General features: G+C 38.9%; 1 protein-coding gene across 1 annotated transcript; it reads right to left on the reverse strand.

Annotated features, from left to right (window-relative positions):
- Positions 1-3505: 3505 nt before the first annotated feature.
- On the reverse strand, positions 3506-16739 carry LOC127655757 (uncharacterized). The gene is made up of 7 exons (XM_052143731.1): positions 16681-16739; positions 15094-15168; positions 11811-11885; positions 8014-8163; positions 7010-7141; positions 6272-6631; positions 3506-3912 (listed from the first exon to the last, which is right to left on the reverse strand). Exons 1-7 carry the CDS (start codon positions 16706-16708, stop codon positions 3605-3607), a joined length of 1128 nt encoding a protein of 375 aa, XP_051999691.1. The 5' UTR covers positions 16709-16739; the 3' UTR covers positions 3506-3604.
- Between the last annotated feature and the right edge of the window lie 974 nt (positions 16740-17713).

The following is a 17713-nucleotide window of genomic DNA, read 5'->3' on the forward strand; positions in this document are numbered from 1 at the left end:
TCCCGAGCCACATTAACCAACTCTTACTGGGGGACCCCGAGGCGTTCCCAGGCCAGTGTGGAGATGTAATCTCTCCACCTAATCCTGGATCTTCCCCGAGGCCTCCTCCCAGCTGGACGTGCCTGAAACACCTCCCTAGGGAGGCGGCCAGGGGGCATCCTTACCAGATGCCCAAACCACCTCAACTGACTCCTTTCAACGCAAAGGAGCAGCGGCTCTACTCCGAGCTCCTCACAGATGACTGAGCTCCTCACCCTATCTCTAAGGGAGAAGCCCGCCACCCTTCTGAGGAAGCCCATTTCGGCCGCTTGTACTCGTGACCTAGTTCTTTCGGTCATGACCCAGCCTTCATGACCATAGGTGAGGGTAGGAATAAAAACTGACCGGTAGATCGAGAGCTTTGCCTTTCGGCTCAGCTCTCTTTTCGTGACAACGGTGCGATAGAGCGAGTGCAATACCGCCCCAGCTGCCCCGATTCTCTGGCCAACCTCCCGCTCCATTGTCCCCTCACTCGTGAACAAGACCCCGAGGTACTTGAACTCCTTCACTTGGGGCAATACCTCATTCCCTAGCAACCATGCCAATTTGGTTACCCCATGTGACTCTACCCTCCCTAGCAACCGGGCCAATTTGGTTGCTAAGGAGTCCTGGCTAGAGTCACTCAGCATGCCCTGGATTCAAACTCACAACTCCAGGTGTGATAGTCCGATAGTTGCTTTTGCAATTATCGGTTATCTGCAAAAATCAACTTAGTTTAGCGATAGGTGTTTTTTTTGTTGGCGCCATGGGGGGGTCCTCGAGTAAAACCGTAATCAATCATTTGACACCTGGTGAGGATTTGCTGTGTCTATATCTGTCACAATTGAAAATATTCATCCATATTTTTTTAGGGCCTCGACTGATGGTGCGAGAAATACAATTTAACGCATTTTGAGGGCCTAAACATACTCAAACTCATGAAACATGAAAAATGGCTCGACAGCACCACCTGCAAACTTTTAGTTATAGTCAGAGCACCACCTACTGGCAACAGGAAATAACATGTTTTACCCTGTGATACACTCTTAACAACATTTAAGTGCTAAAAAATGCTTAAAAATTGGAGTGACATTCCCCTGGCACAGCAACCCCAATGTGCACCAGGGTACGAGGGCCCGTTCATCGCTGCTTACAGCTTTAATTATTATTATTATTCCTCTGGCTGGGAGTCTATGGCAGCCCTGTAAACCGTAAATAGGAAAATAATGAAATTTGGCACACTGATAGGGGTGGTCATGCATAGCCCCCATACCAACTTTGGGGTCTCTATGAAAAACTCTATAGCGCCACCACCATGTCAAATATGGACTTTTCATTTGTGCTTACCTGATGAACCGTATGTCCTAGGGGGAAAAATCCTTTTGCATCTGATTACTCTCCTCCTGATGATTCTAGCTGACTCCTTACATTAAAAGTGGCCGGCATCTTGGATCTTAGTTTACAGTTTAAACTTTTGGTGACAGCACCACCTATGGGTTAAGAAAAGTCAAAATTGGCTATTTTTGACTGTAACTCTTGAACCGTTTGTCCTAAAATTATGAGTTTGGTGGCTTTGGATTCCTTGGATCACGAGGATTTCAACGATACCAATTTGTCCCAACATCGGCCATAGATACCTCTCCGCCATTTTCAATATTATGAAAAAGTTTAAATGTTTTTCGAATTTGAATGCAAATTGCCAGGGGTGACACCATGTCCTGAGGGTACCTAATCAGTTTGGAGACAGTGATGTCATACAATGGCAGTTTATGGGGACCACATCTTCAAGCTTCAAAAGGACACAAAAGTATCATTCAGAAGTCTAATTAATTATTCAAAAGTCTCATTAATTATTCATGAGACTCATGATTATGAAAGTATACGATAAGATTTGATGAGAAACTGAAATCTGATGTATCATTTAGTGTAAATGTTCACTGACCGTTGATCTCCTGTGTGTGTTCATGATCGGACACGAGAGCAACAGTTCATGCAGACCCCTCACGACATAGGGGCATTCAAGAGAAAACTCGTTTTATCTAAAAACAGTGATAGTGACAACAGAACAAAACACAGCTACACAAAACAGAAAATAGAACTTACTAAACACGTCTGAAGAGTTTATAGTTAAAGAATTGATGCATTTCTATGCCCAGCCTTATTTTTGTGACAGTTTTTGGAGTCGTTTGCCGTCAGGTTAGGACACTGTTTCATTGGACTACATGCGAAACGACTTTGTGACAGGAAACAGTTTGTAAACTAAAGTATGTCCTAAAATTCGCCTCTGACTACAACACACACCTTCATGGTATTGGCTCTGCTTTAGTTCACACACGTCCCAGGATTGATCTCGGCAATGTAGGGTCTGATCCCGGGTATCCCGGAATGATTTTAGCTTCAGTCTAGTTTGAGAATGATCTTGTAATTAATTCTCCTGGTCTGTGATCAGTTTTTAAATGCGCTCAGGGTGATGAACTTCTGTCTTGCTGTAAGATAAATGTCCTGTTTTTGACACACCAGTTTTAGTGTTTAACCAAATGTCTCCTGTTTCATCAGTCAACGTCTCTGTTTAGTTGTGTTGGTGTTGTCTTGTGTAAGCGTCCACTTCATTAAACTGATGAGTGAGAGGCTCCGGCACTGAAATAGAACAGTATGTTCCCAATTCATTTCCTAACTAAATTCAACCATTAGGACACAATAAAGGGCTTTTCAGTCTGTGTAGATACTGCGATCCCGTGCTGCATCTCGTTGCAGAGGCTTCTATAGACAACGGGCTTGTTTGGTTTGTAGTTCACTAATCAAATCTTTTCCAAGGAATTCTTTCCACTCACTTTGCTTAAGTTGCATCCAACGGTCAAACTATATTTGCCAGCTTTCTACTGAGCTGTGTTTTTTTGTGTTTTGTGGCCATCGTTTCCACTAATGCAGTGACACCGCAATGAACACCACAAACATGCAGTCTTTCAGAGTCAGCCTTAAAGCCAACCCGAAACCACACGCTGTGGAGAAAGATTCCAGCAGCCGAGGTTTGAGGGCTAGAAAGCGAGCATACATTGCAGGAAACCCAGAGGAAGGCGTTGGTTGAGAGTTACGCCACCGCACTGTGACTGCAACTGAAATAAGTCTGGCTTTGAGCCTGTAAATGAAGGGCAGCCACGATGTTGACCTTCCAGCACGACATGTTTGGACTCGCACAGTCATGTTTTGCCTCCAAGTTGGTTAGGCGAGAGTTTGATGGCTCTATATATGGTCTGCAACACATGAGGTTGTTTTCAAAAACATTCAATGCTCAAGAACTCTTTTTAGTGAATCAAAAGCAATGAGCATGACCAGCATGGTTCAAATCCAATCAAATGACTATTAAGAGCTTTTGTATCTAGAGTGCTAAACACACATCGCAACCTGTGAATGAATCATATGAGCCGGTTCTTTTCAATGAATCAAAACACATAGCTTATCTAGAGTAGTCCGATTCCCAAACAAATGACTCTAATGAAACAAAACACATAGCAAGACCAGTGTAGTCCGATTCCCAAACAAATGACTCTAATGAACCGGTTCTTTTTAATGAATCAAAAAACATAGCTTATCCAGTGTAGTCCGATTCCCAAACAAATGACTCTAATGAAACAAAACACATAGCATGACCAATGTAGTCCGATTCCCAAACAAATGACTCTAATGAAACAAAACACATAGCAAGACCAGTGTAGTCCGATTCCCAAACAAATGACTCTAATGGACCTGTTCTTTTCAATGAAACAAAACACATAGCATGACCAGTGTAGTCCGATTCCCAAACAAATGACTCTAATGAACCTGTTCTTTTCAATGAAACAAAACACATAGCTAGACCAGTGTAGTCCGATTGCCAAACAAATGACTCTAATGGACCTGTTCTTTTCAATGAAACAAAACACATAGCATGACCAGTGTAGTCCAATTCCCAAACAAATGACTCTAATGGACCTGTTCTTTTCAATGAAACAAAACACATAGCATGACCAGTGTAGTCCGATTCCCAAACAAATGACTCTAATGAACCTGTTCTTTTCAATGAAACAAAACACATAGCTAGACCAGTGTAGTCCGATTGCCAAACAAATGACTCTAATGAACCTGTTCTTTTCAGTGAATCAAAACACATAGCATGACCAGTGTAGTCCGATTCCCAAACAAATGACTCTAATGAAATGAAACACATAGCATGACCAGTGTAATCCAATTCCCAAACAAATGACTCTAATGAAACAAAACACATAGCATGACCAGTGTAGTCCGATTCCCAAACAAATGACTCTAATGAAACAAAACACATAGCATGACCAGTGTAGTCCGATTCCCAAACAAATGACTCTAATGAAACAAAACACATAGCATGACCAGTGTAGTCCGATTCCCAAACAAATGACTCTAATGAAACAAAACACATAGCAAGACCAGTGTAGTCCGATTCCCAAACAAATGACTCTAATGGACCTGTTCTTTTCAATGAAACAAAACACATAGCAGGACCAGTGTAGTCCGATTCCCAAACAAATGACTCTAATGAAACAAAACACATAGCATGACCAGTGTAGTCCGATTCCCAAACAAATGACTCTAATGAACTGGTTCTTTTCAATGAAACAAAACACATAGCATGACCAGTGTAGTCCGATTCCCAAACAAATGACTCTAATGAAACAAAACACATAGCATGACCAGTGTAATCCGATTCCCAAACAAATGACTCTAATGAAACAAAACACATAGCATGACCAGTGTAGTCCGATTCCCAAACAAATGACTCTAATGAAACAAAACACATAGCAAGACCAGTGTAGTCCGATTCCCAAACAAATGACTCTAATGAACCTGTTCTTTTCAATGAAACAAAACACATAGCATGACCAGTGTAATCCGATTCCCAAACAAATGACTCTAATGAAACAAAACACATAGCATGACCAGTGTAGTCCGATTCCCAAACAAATGACTCTAATGAAACAAAACACATAGCAAGACCAGTGTAGTCCGATTCCCAAACAAATGACTCTAATGGACCTGTTCTTTTCAATGAAACAAAACACATAGCAGGACCAGTGTAGTCCGATTCCCAAACAAATGACTCTAATGAAACAAAACACATAGCATAACCAGTGTAGTCCGATTCCCAAACAAATGACTCTAATGAACCTGTTCTTTTCAATGAAACAAAACACATAGCATGACCAGTGTAGTCCGATTCCCAAACAAATGACTCTCATGAAACAAAACACATAGCATAACCAGTGTAGTCCGATTCCCAAACAAATTACTCTAATGAACCTGTTCTTTTCAATGAATCAAAACACATAGCAAGACCAGTGTAGTCCGATTCCCAAACAAATGACTCTAATGAACATGTTCTTTTCAATGAATCAAAACACATAGCTAAACCAGTGTAGTCCGATTGCCAAACAAATGACTCTAATGAACCTGTTCTTTTCAGTGAATCAAAACACATAGCATGACCAGTGTAGTCCGATTCCCAAACAAATGACTCTAATGAAATGAAACACATAGCATGACCAGTGTAGTCCGATTCCCAAACAAATGACTCTAATGAAACAAAACACATAGCATGACCAGTGTAGTCCGATTCCCAAACAAATGACTCTAATGAAACAAAACACATAGCATAACCAGTGTTGTCCGATTCCCAAACAAATGACTCTAATGAACCTGTTCTTTTCAATGAAACAAAACACATAGCATGACCAGTGTAGTCCGATTCCCAAACAAATGACTCTCATGAAACAAAACACATAGCATGACCAGTGTAATCCGATTCCCAAACAAATGACTCTCATTAAAAAAAAACACATAGCATGATCAGTGTAGTCCGATTGCCAAACAAATGATTCAAATGAACCTGTTCTTTTCAGTGAAACAAAACACATAGCATGACCAGTGTAGTCTGATTCCCAAACAAATGACTCTAATGAACTTGTTCTTTTCAATGAATCAAAACACTTAGCATGACCAGTGTAGTCCGATTCCCAAACAAATGACTCTAATGAAACAAAACACATAGCATGACCAGTGTAGTCCGATTCCCAAACAAATGACTCTAATGAACATGTTCTTTTCAATGAATCAAAACACATAGCAAGACCAGTGTAGTCCGATTCCCAAACAAATGACTCTAATGAACATGTTCTTTTCAATGAATCAAAACATATAGCTAGACCAGTGTAGTCCGATTGCCAAACAAATGACTTTAATGAACCTGTTCTTTTCAGTGAATCAAAACACATAGCATGACCAGTGTAGTCCGATTCCCAAACAAATGACTCTAATGAAATGAAACACATAGCATGACCAGTGTAATCCAATTCCCAAACAAATGACTCTAATGAAACAAAACACATAGCATGACCAGTGTAGTCCGATTCCCAAACAAATGACTCTAATGAAACAAAACACATAGCATGACCAGTGTAGTCCGATTCCCAAACAAATGACTCTAATGAAACAAAACACATAGCATGACCAGTGTAGTCCGATTCCCAAACAAATGACTCTAATGAAACAAAACACATAGCAAGACCAGTGTAGTCCGATTCCCAAACAAATGACTCTAATGGACCTGTTCTTTTCAATGAAACAAAACACATAGCAGGACCAGTGTAGTCCGATTCCCAAACAAATGACTCTAATGAAACAAAACACATAGCATGACCAGTGTAGTCCGATTCCCAAACAAATGACTCTAATGAACTGGTTCTTTTCAATGAAACAAAACACATAGCATGACCAGTGTAGTCCGATTCCCAAACAAATGACTCTAATGAAACAAAACACATAGCATGACCAGTGTAATCCGATTCCCAAACAAATGACTCTAATGAAACAAAACACATAGCATGACCAGTGTAGTCCGATTCCCAAACAAATGACTCTAATGAAACAAAACACATAGCAAGACCAGTGTAATCCGATTCCCAAACAAATGACTCTAATGGACCTGTTCTTTTCAATGAAACAAAACACATAGCATGACCAGTGTAGTCCGATTCCCAAACAAATGACTCTAATGAAACAAAACACATAGCATAACCAGTGTAGTCCGATTCCCAAACAAATGACTCTAATGAACCTGTTCTTTTCAATGAAACAAAACACAAAGCATGACCAGTGTAGTCCGATTCCCAAACAAATGACTCTCATGAAACAAAACACATAGCATGACCAGTGTAGTCCGATTCCCAAACAAATGACTCTAATGAAACAAAACACATAGCATGACCAGTGTAGTCCGATTCCCAAACAAATGGCTCTAATGAAATCAAAACACATAGCATGACCAGTGTAGTCCGATTCCCAAACAAATGACTCTAATGAAACAAAACACATAGCATGACCAGTGTAGTCCGATTCCCAAACAAATGACTCTAATGAAATCAAAACACATAGCATGACCAGTGTAGTCCGATTCCCAAACAAATGACTCTAATGAACCTGTTCTTTTCAATGAATCAAAACACATAGCATGACCAGTGTAGTCCGATTCCCAAACAAATGACTCTAATGAAACAAAACACATAGCATGACCAGTGTAGTCCGATTCCCAAACAAATGACTCTAATGAAACAAAACACATAGCATGACCAGTGTAGTCCGATTCCCAAACAAATGACTCTAATGAAACAAAACACATAGCATGACCAGTGTAGTCCGATTCCCAAACAAATGACTCTAATGAAACAAAACACATAGCATGACCAGTGTAGTCCGATTCCCAAACAACTGACTCTAATGAACCTTTTCTTTTCAATGAATCAAAACACATAGCATGACCAGTGTAGTCCGATTCCCAAACAAATGAGTCTAATGAACCTGTTCTTTTCAATGAAACAAAACACATAGCATGACCAGTGTAGTCCGATTCCCAAACAAATTACTCTAATTAAAAAAAACACATAGCATGACCAGTGTAGTCCGATTCCCAAACAAATGACTCTAATGAACCTGTTCTTTTCAATGAAACAAAACACATAGCATGACCAGTGTAGTCCGATTCCCAAACAAATGACTCTAATGAACCTGTTCTTTTTAATGAATCAAAACACATAGCATGACCAGTGTAGTCCGATTCCCAAACAAATGACTCTAATGAACCTGTTCTTTTAATGAATCAAAACACATAGCATGACCAGTGTAGTCCGATTCCCAAACAAATGACTCTAATGAACCTGTTCTTTTTAATGAATCAAAACACATAACATGACCAGTGTAGTCCGATTCCCAAACAAATGACTCTAATGAATCTGTTCTTTTCATGAAACAAAACACATAGCATGACCAGTGTAGTCCGATTCCCAAACAAATGACTCTAATGAAACAAAACACATAGCATGACCAGTGTAGTCCGATTCCCAAACAAATGACTCTAATGAATCAAAACACATAGCATGTCCAGTGTAGTCCGATTCCCAAACAAATGACTCTAATGAATGAAAACACATATCATGACCAGTGTAGTCCGATTCCCAAACAAATGACTCTAATGAAACAAAACACATATCATGACCAGTGTAGTCCGATTCCCAAACAAATGACTCTAATGAATCAAAACACATATCATGACCAGTGTAGTCTTATTCCCAAACAAATGACTCTAATGACACAAAACACATAGCATGACCAGTGTAGTCCGATTCCCAAACAAATTGCTCTAATGAAACAAAACACATAGCAAGACCAGTGTAGTCCGATTCCCAAACAAATGACTCTAATGAACCTGTTCTTTTCAATGAATCAAAACACATAGCATGACCAGTGTAGTCCGATTCCCAAACAAATGGCTCTAATGAAACAAAACACATATCATGACCAGTGTAGTCTTATTCCAAACAAATGGCTCTAATGACACAAAACACATAGCATGACCAGTGTAGTCTTATTCCCAAACAAATGGCTCTAATGACACAAAACACATAGCATCACCAGTGTAGTCCGATTCCCAAAAAAATTGCTCTAATGAAACAAAACACATAGCATGACCAGTGTAGTCCGATTCCCAAACAAATTGCTCTAATGAAACAAAACACATATCATGACCAGTGTAGTCCGATTCCCAAACAAATGACTCTAATGAACCTGTTCTTTTCAATGAATCAAAACACATAGCATGACCAGTGTAGTCCGATTCCCAAACAAATGACTCTAATGAACCTGTTCTTTTCAATGAATCAAAACACATAGCATGACCAGTGTAGTCTGATTCCCAAACAAATGACTCTAATGAACCGGTTCTTTACATGAAACAAAACACCATGCATGACCAGTGTAGTCCGATTCCCAAACAAATGGCTCTAATGAAACAAAATACATAGCATGACCAGTGTAGTCCGATTCCCAAACAAATGACTCTAGTGAAACAAAACACATAGCATGACCAGTGTAGTCCGATTCCCAAACAAATGGCTCTAGTGAAACAAAACACATAGCATGACCAGTGTAGTCCGATTCCCAAACAAATGACTCTAATGAACTTGTTCTTTTAATGAATCAAAACACATAGCATGACCAGTGTAGTCCGATTCCCAAACAAATGACTCTAATGAAACAAAACACATAGCATGACCAGTGTAGTCCGATTCCCAAACAAATGACTCTAATGAACCTGTTCTTTTAATGAATCAAAACACATAGCATTACCAGTGTAGTCCGATTCCCAAACAAATGACTCTAATGAACCTGTTCTTTTTAATGAATCAAAACACATAACATGACCAGTGTAGTCCGATTCCCAAACAAATGACTCTAATGAATCTGTTCTTTTCATGAAACAAAACATATAGCATGACCAGTGTAGTCCGATTCCCAAACAAATGACTCTAATGAAACAAAACACATAGCATGACCAGTGTAGTCCGATTCCCAAACAAATGACTCTAATGAATCAAAACACATAGCATGTCCAGTGTAGTCCGATTCCCAAACAAATGACTCTAATGAATCAAAACACATATCATGACCAGTGTAGTCTTATTCCCAAACAAATGGCTCTAATGAAACAAAACACATATCATGACCAGTGTAGTCCGATTCCCAAACAAATGACTCTAATGAATCAAAACACATATCATGACCAGTGTAGTCTTATTCCCAAACAAATGGCTCTAATGACACAAAACACATAGCATGACCAGTGTAGTCCAATTCCCAAACAAATTGCTCTAATGAAACAAAACACATAGCAAGACCAGTGTAGTCCGATTCCCAAACAAATGACTCTAATGAACCTGTTCTTTTCAATGAATCAAAACACATAGCATGACCAGTGTAGTCCGATTCCCAAACAAATGGCTCTAATGAAACAAAACACATAGCATGAACAGTGTAGTCCGATTCCCAAACAAATTGCTCTAATGAAACAAAACACACAGCAAGACCAGTGTAGTCCGATTCCCAAACAAATGACTCTAATGAATCAAAACACATATCATGACCAGTGTAGTCTTATTCCCAAACAAATGGCTCTAATGACACAAAACACATAGCATGACCAGTGTAGTCTTATTCCCAAACAAATGGCTCTAATGAAACAAAACACATATCATTACCAGTGTAGTCTTATTCCCAAACAAATGGCTCTAATGAAACAAAACACATATCATGACCAGTGTAGTCCGATTCCCAAACAAATGACTCTAATGAATCAAAACACATATCATGACCAGTGTAGTGTTATTCCCAAACAAATGGCTCTAATGACACAAAACACATAGCATGACCAATGTAGTCTTATTCCCAAACAAATGGCTCTAATGACACAAAACACATAGCATGACCAGTGTAGTCCGATTCCCAAACAAATGACTCTAATGAAACAAAACACATAGCATGACCAGTGTAGTCCGATTCCCAAACAAATGACTCTACTGAAACAAAACACATTGCAAGACCAGTGTAGTCCGATTCCCAAACAAATGGCTCTAATGAAACAAAGCACAGAGCATGACCAGTGTAGTCCGATTCCCAAACAAATGACTCTAATGAAACAAAACACATAGCATGACCAGTGTAGTCCGATTCCCAAACAAATGACTCTAATGAAACAAAACACATAGCATGATCAGTGTAGTCCGATTCCCAAACAAATGACTCTAATGAAACAAAACACATAGCATGACCAGTGTAGTCCGATTCCCAAACAAATGACTCTAATGAAACAAAACACATAGCATGACCAGTGTAGTCCGATTCCCAAACAAATGACTCTAATGAAACAAAACACATAGCATGTCCAGTATAGTCCGATTCCCAAACAAATGGCTCTAATGAATCAAAACACATATCATGACCAGTGTAGTCCGATTCCCAAACAAATGACTCTAATGAAACAAAACACATAGCATGACCAGTGTAGTCCGATTCCCAAACAAATGACTCTAATGAAATAAAACACATAACATGACCAGTGTAGTACGATTCCCAAACAAATGACTCTAATGAACCTGTTCTTTTCAGTGAATCAAAACACATATTATGACCAGTGTAGTCCGATTCCCAAACAAATGACTCTAATGAAACAAAACACATAGTATGACCAGTGTAGTCCGATTCCCAAACAAATGACTCTAATGAAACAAAACACATAGCATGACCAGTGTAGTCCGATTCCCAAACAAATGGCTCTAATGAAACAAAACACATAGCATGACCAGTGTAGTCCGATTCCCAAACAAATGGCTCTAATGAAACAAAACACATAGCATGACCAGTGTAGTCCGATTCCCAAACAAATGACTCTAATGAACCTGTTCTTTTTAATGAATCAAAACACATAACATGACCAGTGTAGTCCGATTCCCAAACAAATGACTCTAATGAACCTGTTCTTTTAATGAATCAAAACACATAGCATGACCAGTGTAGTCCGATTCCCAAACAAATGACTCTAATGAACCTGTTCTTTTAATGAATCAAAACACATAGCATGACCAGTGTAGTCCGATTCCCAAACAAATGACTCTAATGAACCTGTTCTTTTCAATGAATCAAAACACATAGCATGACCAGTGTAGTCCGATTCCCAAACAAATGACTCTAATGAACTGTTCTTTAATGAATCAAAACACATAGCATGACCAGTGTAGTCCGATTCCCAAACAAATGACTCTAATGAACCTGTTCTTTTCAATGAATCAAAACACATAGCATGACCAGTGTAGTCCGATTCCCAAACAAATGACTCTAATGAAACAAAACACATAGCATGACCAGTGTAGTCCGATTCCCAAACAAATGACTCTAATGAAATCAAAACACATAGCATGACCAGTGTAGTCCGATTCCCAAACAAATGACTCTAATGAACCTGTTCTTTTCAATGAATCAAAACACATAGCATGACCAGTGTAGTCCGATTCCCAAACAAATGACTCTAATGAACCTGTTCTTTTCAATGAATCAAAACACATAGCATGACCAGTGTAGTCCGATTCCCAAACAAATGACTCTAATGAAACAAAACACATAGCATGACCAGTGTAGTCCGATTCCCAAACAAATGACTCTAATGAAACAAAACACATAGCATGACCAGTGTAGTCCGATTCCCAAACAAATGACTCTAATGAAACAAAACACATAGCATGACCAGTGTAGTCCGATTCCCAAACAAATGACTCTAATGAATCAAAACACATATCATGACCAGTGTAGTCCGATTCCCAAACAAATGACTCTCATGAAACAAAACACATATCAAGACCAGTGTAGTCCGATTCCCAAACAAATGACTCTAATGGACCTGTTCTTTTCAATGAAACAAAACACATAGCATGACAAGTGTAGTCCGATTCCCAAACAAATGACTCTAATGAAACAAAACACATAGCATGACCAGTGTAGTCCGATTCCCAAACAAATGGCTCTAATGAAACAAAACACATAGCATGACCAGTGTAGTCCGATTCCCAAACAAATGACTCTAATGAAACAAAACACATAGCATGACCAGTGTAGTCCGATTCCCAAACAAATGACTCTCATGAAACAAAACACATAGCATGACCAGTGTAGTCCGATTCCCAAACAAATGACTCTAATGAAACAAAACACATAGCATGACCAGTGTAGTCCGATTCCCAAACAAATGACTCTCATGAAACAAAACACATAGCATGACCAGTGTAGTCCGATTCCCAAACAAATGGCTCTAATGAAACAAAACACATAGCATGACCAGTGTAGTCCGATTCCCAAACAAATGACTCTCATGAAACAAAACACATAGCATGACCAGTTTAGTCTGATTCCCAAAAAATTGACTCTATGAACCTGTTCTTTTCAATGAAACAAAACACATAGCATGACCAGTGTAGTCCGATTCCCAAACAAATGACTCTAATGAAACAATTCACATAGCATGACCAGTGTAGTCCGATTCCCAAACAACTGACTCTAATGAAACAAAACACATAGCATGACCAGTGTAGTCCGATTCCCAAACAACTGACTCTAATGAATCAAAACACATAGCATGACCAGTGTAGTCCGATTCCTAAACAAATGACTGTAATGAACCTGTTCTTTTCAATGAATCAAAACACATAGCATGACCAGTGTAGTCCGATTCCCAAACAAATGACTCTAATGAAACAAGTCACATAGCATGACCAGTGTAATCCAATTCCCAAACAAATGACTCTAATGAAACAATTCACATAGCATGACCAGTGTAGTCCGATTCCCAAACAAATGACTGTAATGGAACAAAACACATAGCATGACCAGTGTAGTCCGATTCCCAAACAAATGACTCTAATGAAACAAAACACATAGCATGACCAGTGTAGTCCGATTCCCAAACAAATGACTGTAATGGAACAAAACACATAGCATGTCCAGTGTAGTCCGATTCCCAAACAAATAACTCTAATGAAACAAAACACATAGCATGACCAGTGTAGTCCGATTGCCAAACAAATGACTCTAATGAAACAAAACACATAGCATGACCAGTGTAGTCCGATTCCCAAACAAATGACTCTAATGAAACAAAACACATAGCATGACCAGTGTAGTCCGATTCCCAAACAAATGACTCTAATGAACCGGTTCTTTTCAGTGAAACAAAACACATAGCATGACCAGTGTAGTCCGATTCCCAAACAAATGACTCTAATGAAACAAAACACATAGCATAACCAGTGTAGTCCGATTCCCAAACAAATGACTCTAATGAACCTGTTCTTTTCAATGAAACAAAACACATAGCATGACCAGTGTAGTCCGATTCCCAAACAAATGACTCTCATGAAACAAAACACATAGCATGACCAGTGTAGTCCGATTCCCAAACAAATGACTCTAATGAACCTGTTCTTTTCAATGAATCAAAACACTTAGCATGACCAGTGTAGTCCGATTCCCAAACAAATGACTCTAATGAAACAAAACACATAGCATGACCAGTGTAGTCCGATTCCCAAACAAATTACTCTAATGAACCTGTTCTTTTCAATGAATCAAAACACATAGCAAGACCAGTGTAGTCCGATTCCCAAACAAATGACTCTAATGAACATGTTCTTTTCAATGAATCAAAACACATAGCTAGACCAGTGTTGTCCGATTGCCAAACAAATGACTTTAATGAACCTGTTCTTTTCAGTGAATCAAAACACATAGCATGACCAGTGTAGTCCGATTCCCAAACAAATGACTCTAATGAAATGAAACACATAGCATGACCAGTGTAATCCAATTCCCAAACAAATGACTCTAATGAAACAAAACACATAGCATGACCAGTGTAGTCCGATTCCCAAACAAATGACTCTAATGAAACAAAACACATAGCATGACCAGTGTAGTCCGATTCCCAAACAAATGACTCTAATGAAACAAAACACATAGCATGACCAGTGTAGTCCGATTCCCAAACAAATGACTCTAATGAAACAAAACACATAGCATGACCAGTGTAGTCCAATTCCCAAACAAATGACTCTAATGAACCTGTTCTTTTTAATGAATCAAAACACATAGCATGACCAGTGTAGTCTGATTCCCAAACAAATGACTCTAATGAACCTGTTCTTTTTAATGAATCAAAACACATAGCATGACCAGTGTAGTCCGATTCCCAAACAAATGACTCTAATGAACCTGTTCTTTTTAATGAATCAAAACACATAACATGACCAGTGTAGTCCGATTCCCAAACAAATGACTATAATGAACCTGTTCTTTTCAATGAATCAAAACACATAGCATGACCAGTGTAGTCCGATTCCCAAACAAATGACTCTAATGAAACAAAACACATAGCATGTCCAGTATAGTCCGATTCCCAAACAAATGGCTCTAATGAAACAAAACACATAGCATGACCAGTGTAGTCCTATTCCCAAACAAATGGCTCTAATGAAACAAAACACATAGCATGACCAGTGTAGTCCGATTCCCAAACAAATGACTCTAATGAAACAAAACACATAGCATGACCAGTGTAGTCCGATTCCCAAACAAATGGCTCTAATGACACAAAACACATAGCAAAACCAGTGTAATCCATTTCCCAAACAAATGACTGTAATGAACCGGTTCTTTACATGAAACAAAACACATAGCATGACCAGTGTAGTCCGATTCCCAAACAAATGACTCTAATGAAACAAAACACATAGCATGTCCAGTATAGTCCGATTCCCAAACAAATGGCTCTAATGAAACAAAACACATAGCATGACCAGTGTAGTCCGATTCCCAAACAAATTCCTCTAATGAAATAAAACACATAGCATGACCAGTGTAGTCCGATTCCCAAACAAATGGCTCTAATGAAACAAAACACATAGCATGACCAGTGTAGTCCGATTCCCAAACAAATGACTCTAATGAAACAAAACACATATCAAGACCAGTGTAGTCCGATTCCCAAACAAATGACTCTAATGGACCTGTTCTTTTCAATGAAACAAAACACATAGCATGACCAGTGTAGTCCGATTCCCAAACAAATGACTCTAATGAAACAAAACACATAGCATGACCAGTGTAGTCCGATTCCCAAACAAATTACTCTAATGAACCTGTTCTTTTCAATGAATCAAAACACATAGCAAGACCAGTGTAGTCCGATTCCCAAACAAATGACTCTAATGAACATGTTCTTTTCAATGAATCAAAACACATAGCATAGACCAGTGTAGTCCGATTCCCAAACAAATGACTCTAATGAACCTGTTCTTTTCAGTGAATCAAAACACATAGCATGACCAGTGTAGTCCGATTCCCAAACAAATGACTCTAATGAAATGAAACACATAGCATGACCAGTGTAGTCCGATTCCCAAACAAATGACTCTCATGAAACAAAACACATAGCATGACCAGTGTAGTCCGATTCCCAAACAAATGACTCTAATGAAACAAAACACATAGCATGACCAGTGTAGTCCGATTCCCAAACAAATGACTCTAATGAAACAAAACACATAGCATGACCAGTGTAGTCCGATTCCCAAACAAATGACTCTAATGAAACAAAACACATAGCATGACCAGTGTAGTCCGATTCCCAAACAAATGACTCTAATGAACCTGTTCTTTTTAATGAATCAAAACACATAGCATGACCAGTGTAGTCTGATTCCCAAACAAATGACTCTAATGAACCTGTTCTTTTTAATGAATCAAAACACATAGCATGACCAGTGTAGTCCGATTCCCAAACAAATGACTCTAATGAACCTGTTCTTTTTAATGAATCAAAACACATAACATGACCAGTGTAGTCCGATTCCCAAACAAATGACTATAATGAACCTGTTCTTTTCAATGAATCAAAACACATAGCATGACCAGTGTAGTCCGATTCCCAAACAAATGACTCTAATGAAACAAAACACATAGCATGACCAGTATAGTCCGATTCCCAAACAAATGGCTCTAATGAAACAAAACACATAGCATGACCAGTGTAGTCCTATTCCCAAACAAATGGCTCTAATGAAACAAAACACATAGCATGACCAGTGTAGTCCGATTCCCAAACAAATGACTCTAATGAAACAAAACACATAGCATGACCAGTGTAGTCCGATTCCCAAACAAATGGCTCTAATGACACAAAACACATAGCAAGACCAGTGTAATCCGATTTCCCAAACAAATGACTGTAATGAACCGGTTCTTTACATGAAACAAAACACATAGCATGACCAGTGTAGTCCGATTCCCAAACAAATGACTCTAATGAAACAAAACACATAGCATGACCAGTGTAGTCCGATTCCCAAACAAATGGCTCTAATGAAACAAAACACATAGCATGACCAGTGTAGTCCGATTCCCAAACAAATGACTCTAATGAAACAAAACACATAGCATGACCAGTGTAGTCCGATTCCCAAACAAATGGCTCTAATGAAACAAAACACATAGCATGACCAGTGTAGTCCGATTCCCAAACAAATGACTCTAATGAAACAAAACACATATCAAGACCAGTGTAGTCCGATTCCCAAACAAATGACTCTAATGGACCTGTTCTTTTCAATGAAACAAAACACATAGCATGACCAGTGTAGTCCGATTCCCAAACAAATGACTCTAATGAAACAAAACACATAGCATGACCAGTGTAGTCCGATTCCCAAACAAATGACTAATGAAACAAAACACATAGCATGACCAGTGTAGTCCGATT

Source organism: Xyrauchen texanus, chromosome 15 (assembly GCF_025860055.1).
Source record: "Xyrauchen texanus isolate HMW12.3.18 chromosome 15, RBS_HiC_50CHRs, whole genome shotgun sequence".
In the NCBI taxonomy this organism is placed as follows: Eukaryota; Metazoa; Chordata; class Actinopteri; order Cypriniformes; family Catostomidae; genus Xyrauchen; species Xyrauchen texanus.

What these genes read in the sequence shown, in the direction of transcription:
- LOC127655757 (XM_052143731.1), bottom strand. Translation starts at nt 16,708, where the DNA reads ATGTGTTTTGATTCATTAAAAAGAACAG. An exon ending in TGTTTCATTGAAAAGAACAG is followed by an intron (nt 6,632 to 7,009) that starts GTCCATTAGAGT and finishes TGAAAAGAACAG; the next exon opens with GTCCATTAGAGTCATTTGTT. An exon ending in TGATTCACTGAAAAGAACAG is followed by an intron (nt 3,913 to 6,271) that starts GTTCATTAAAGT and finishes TGAAAAGAACAG; the next exon opens with GTCCATTAGAGTCATTTGTT.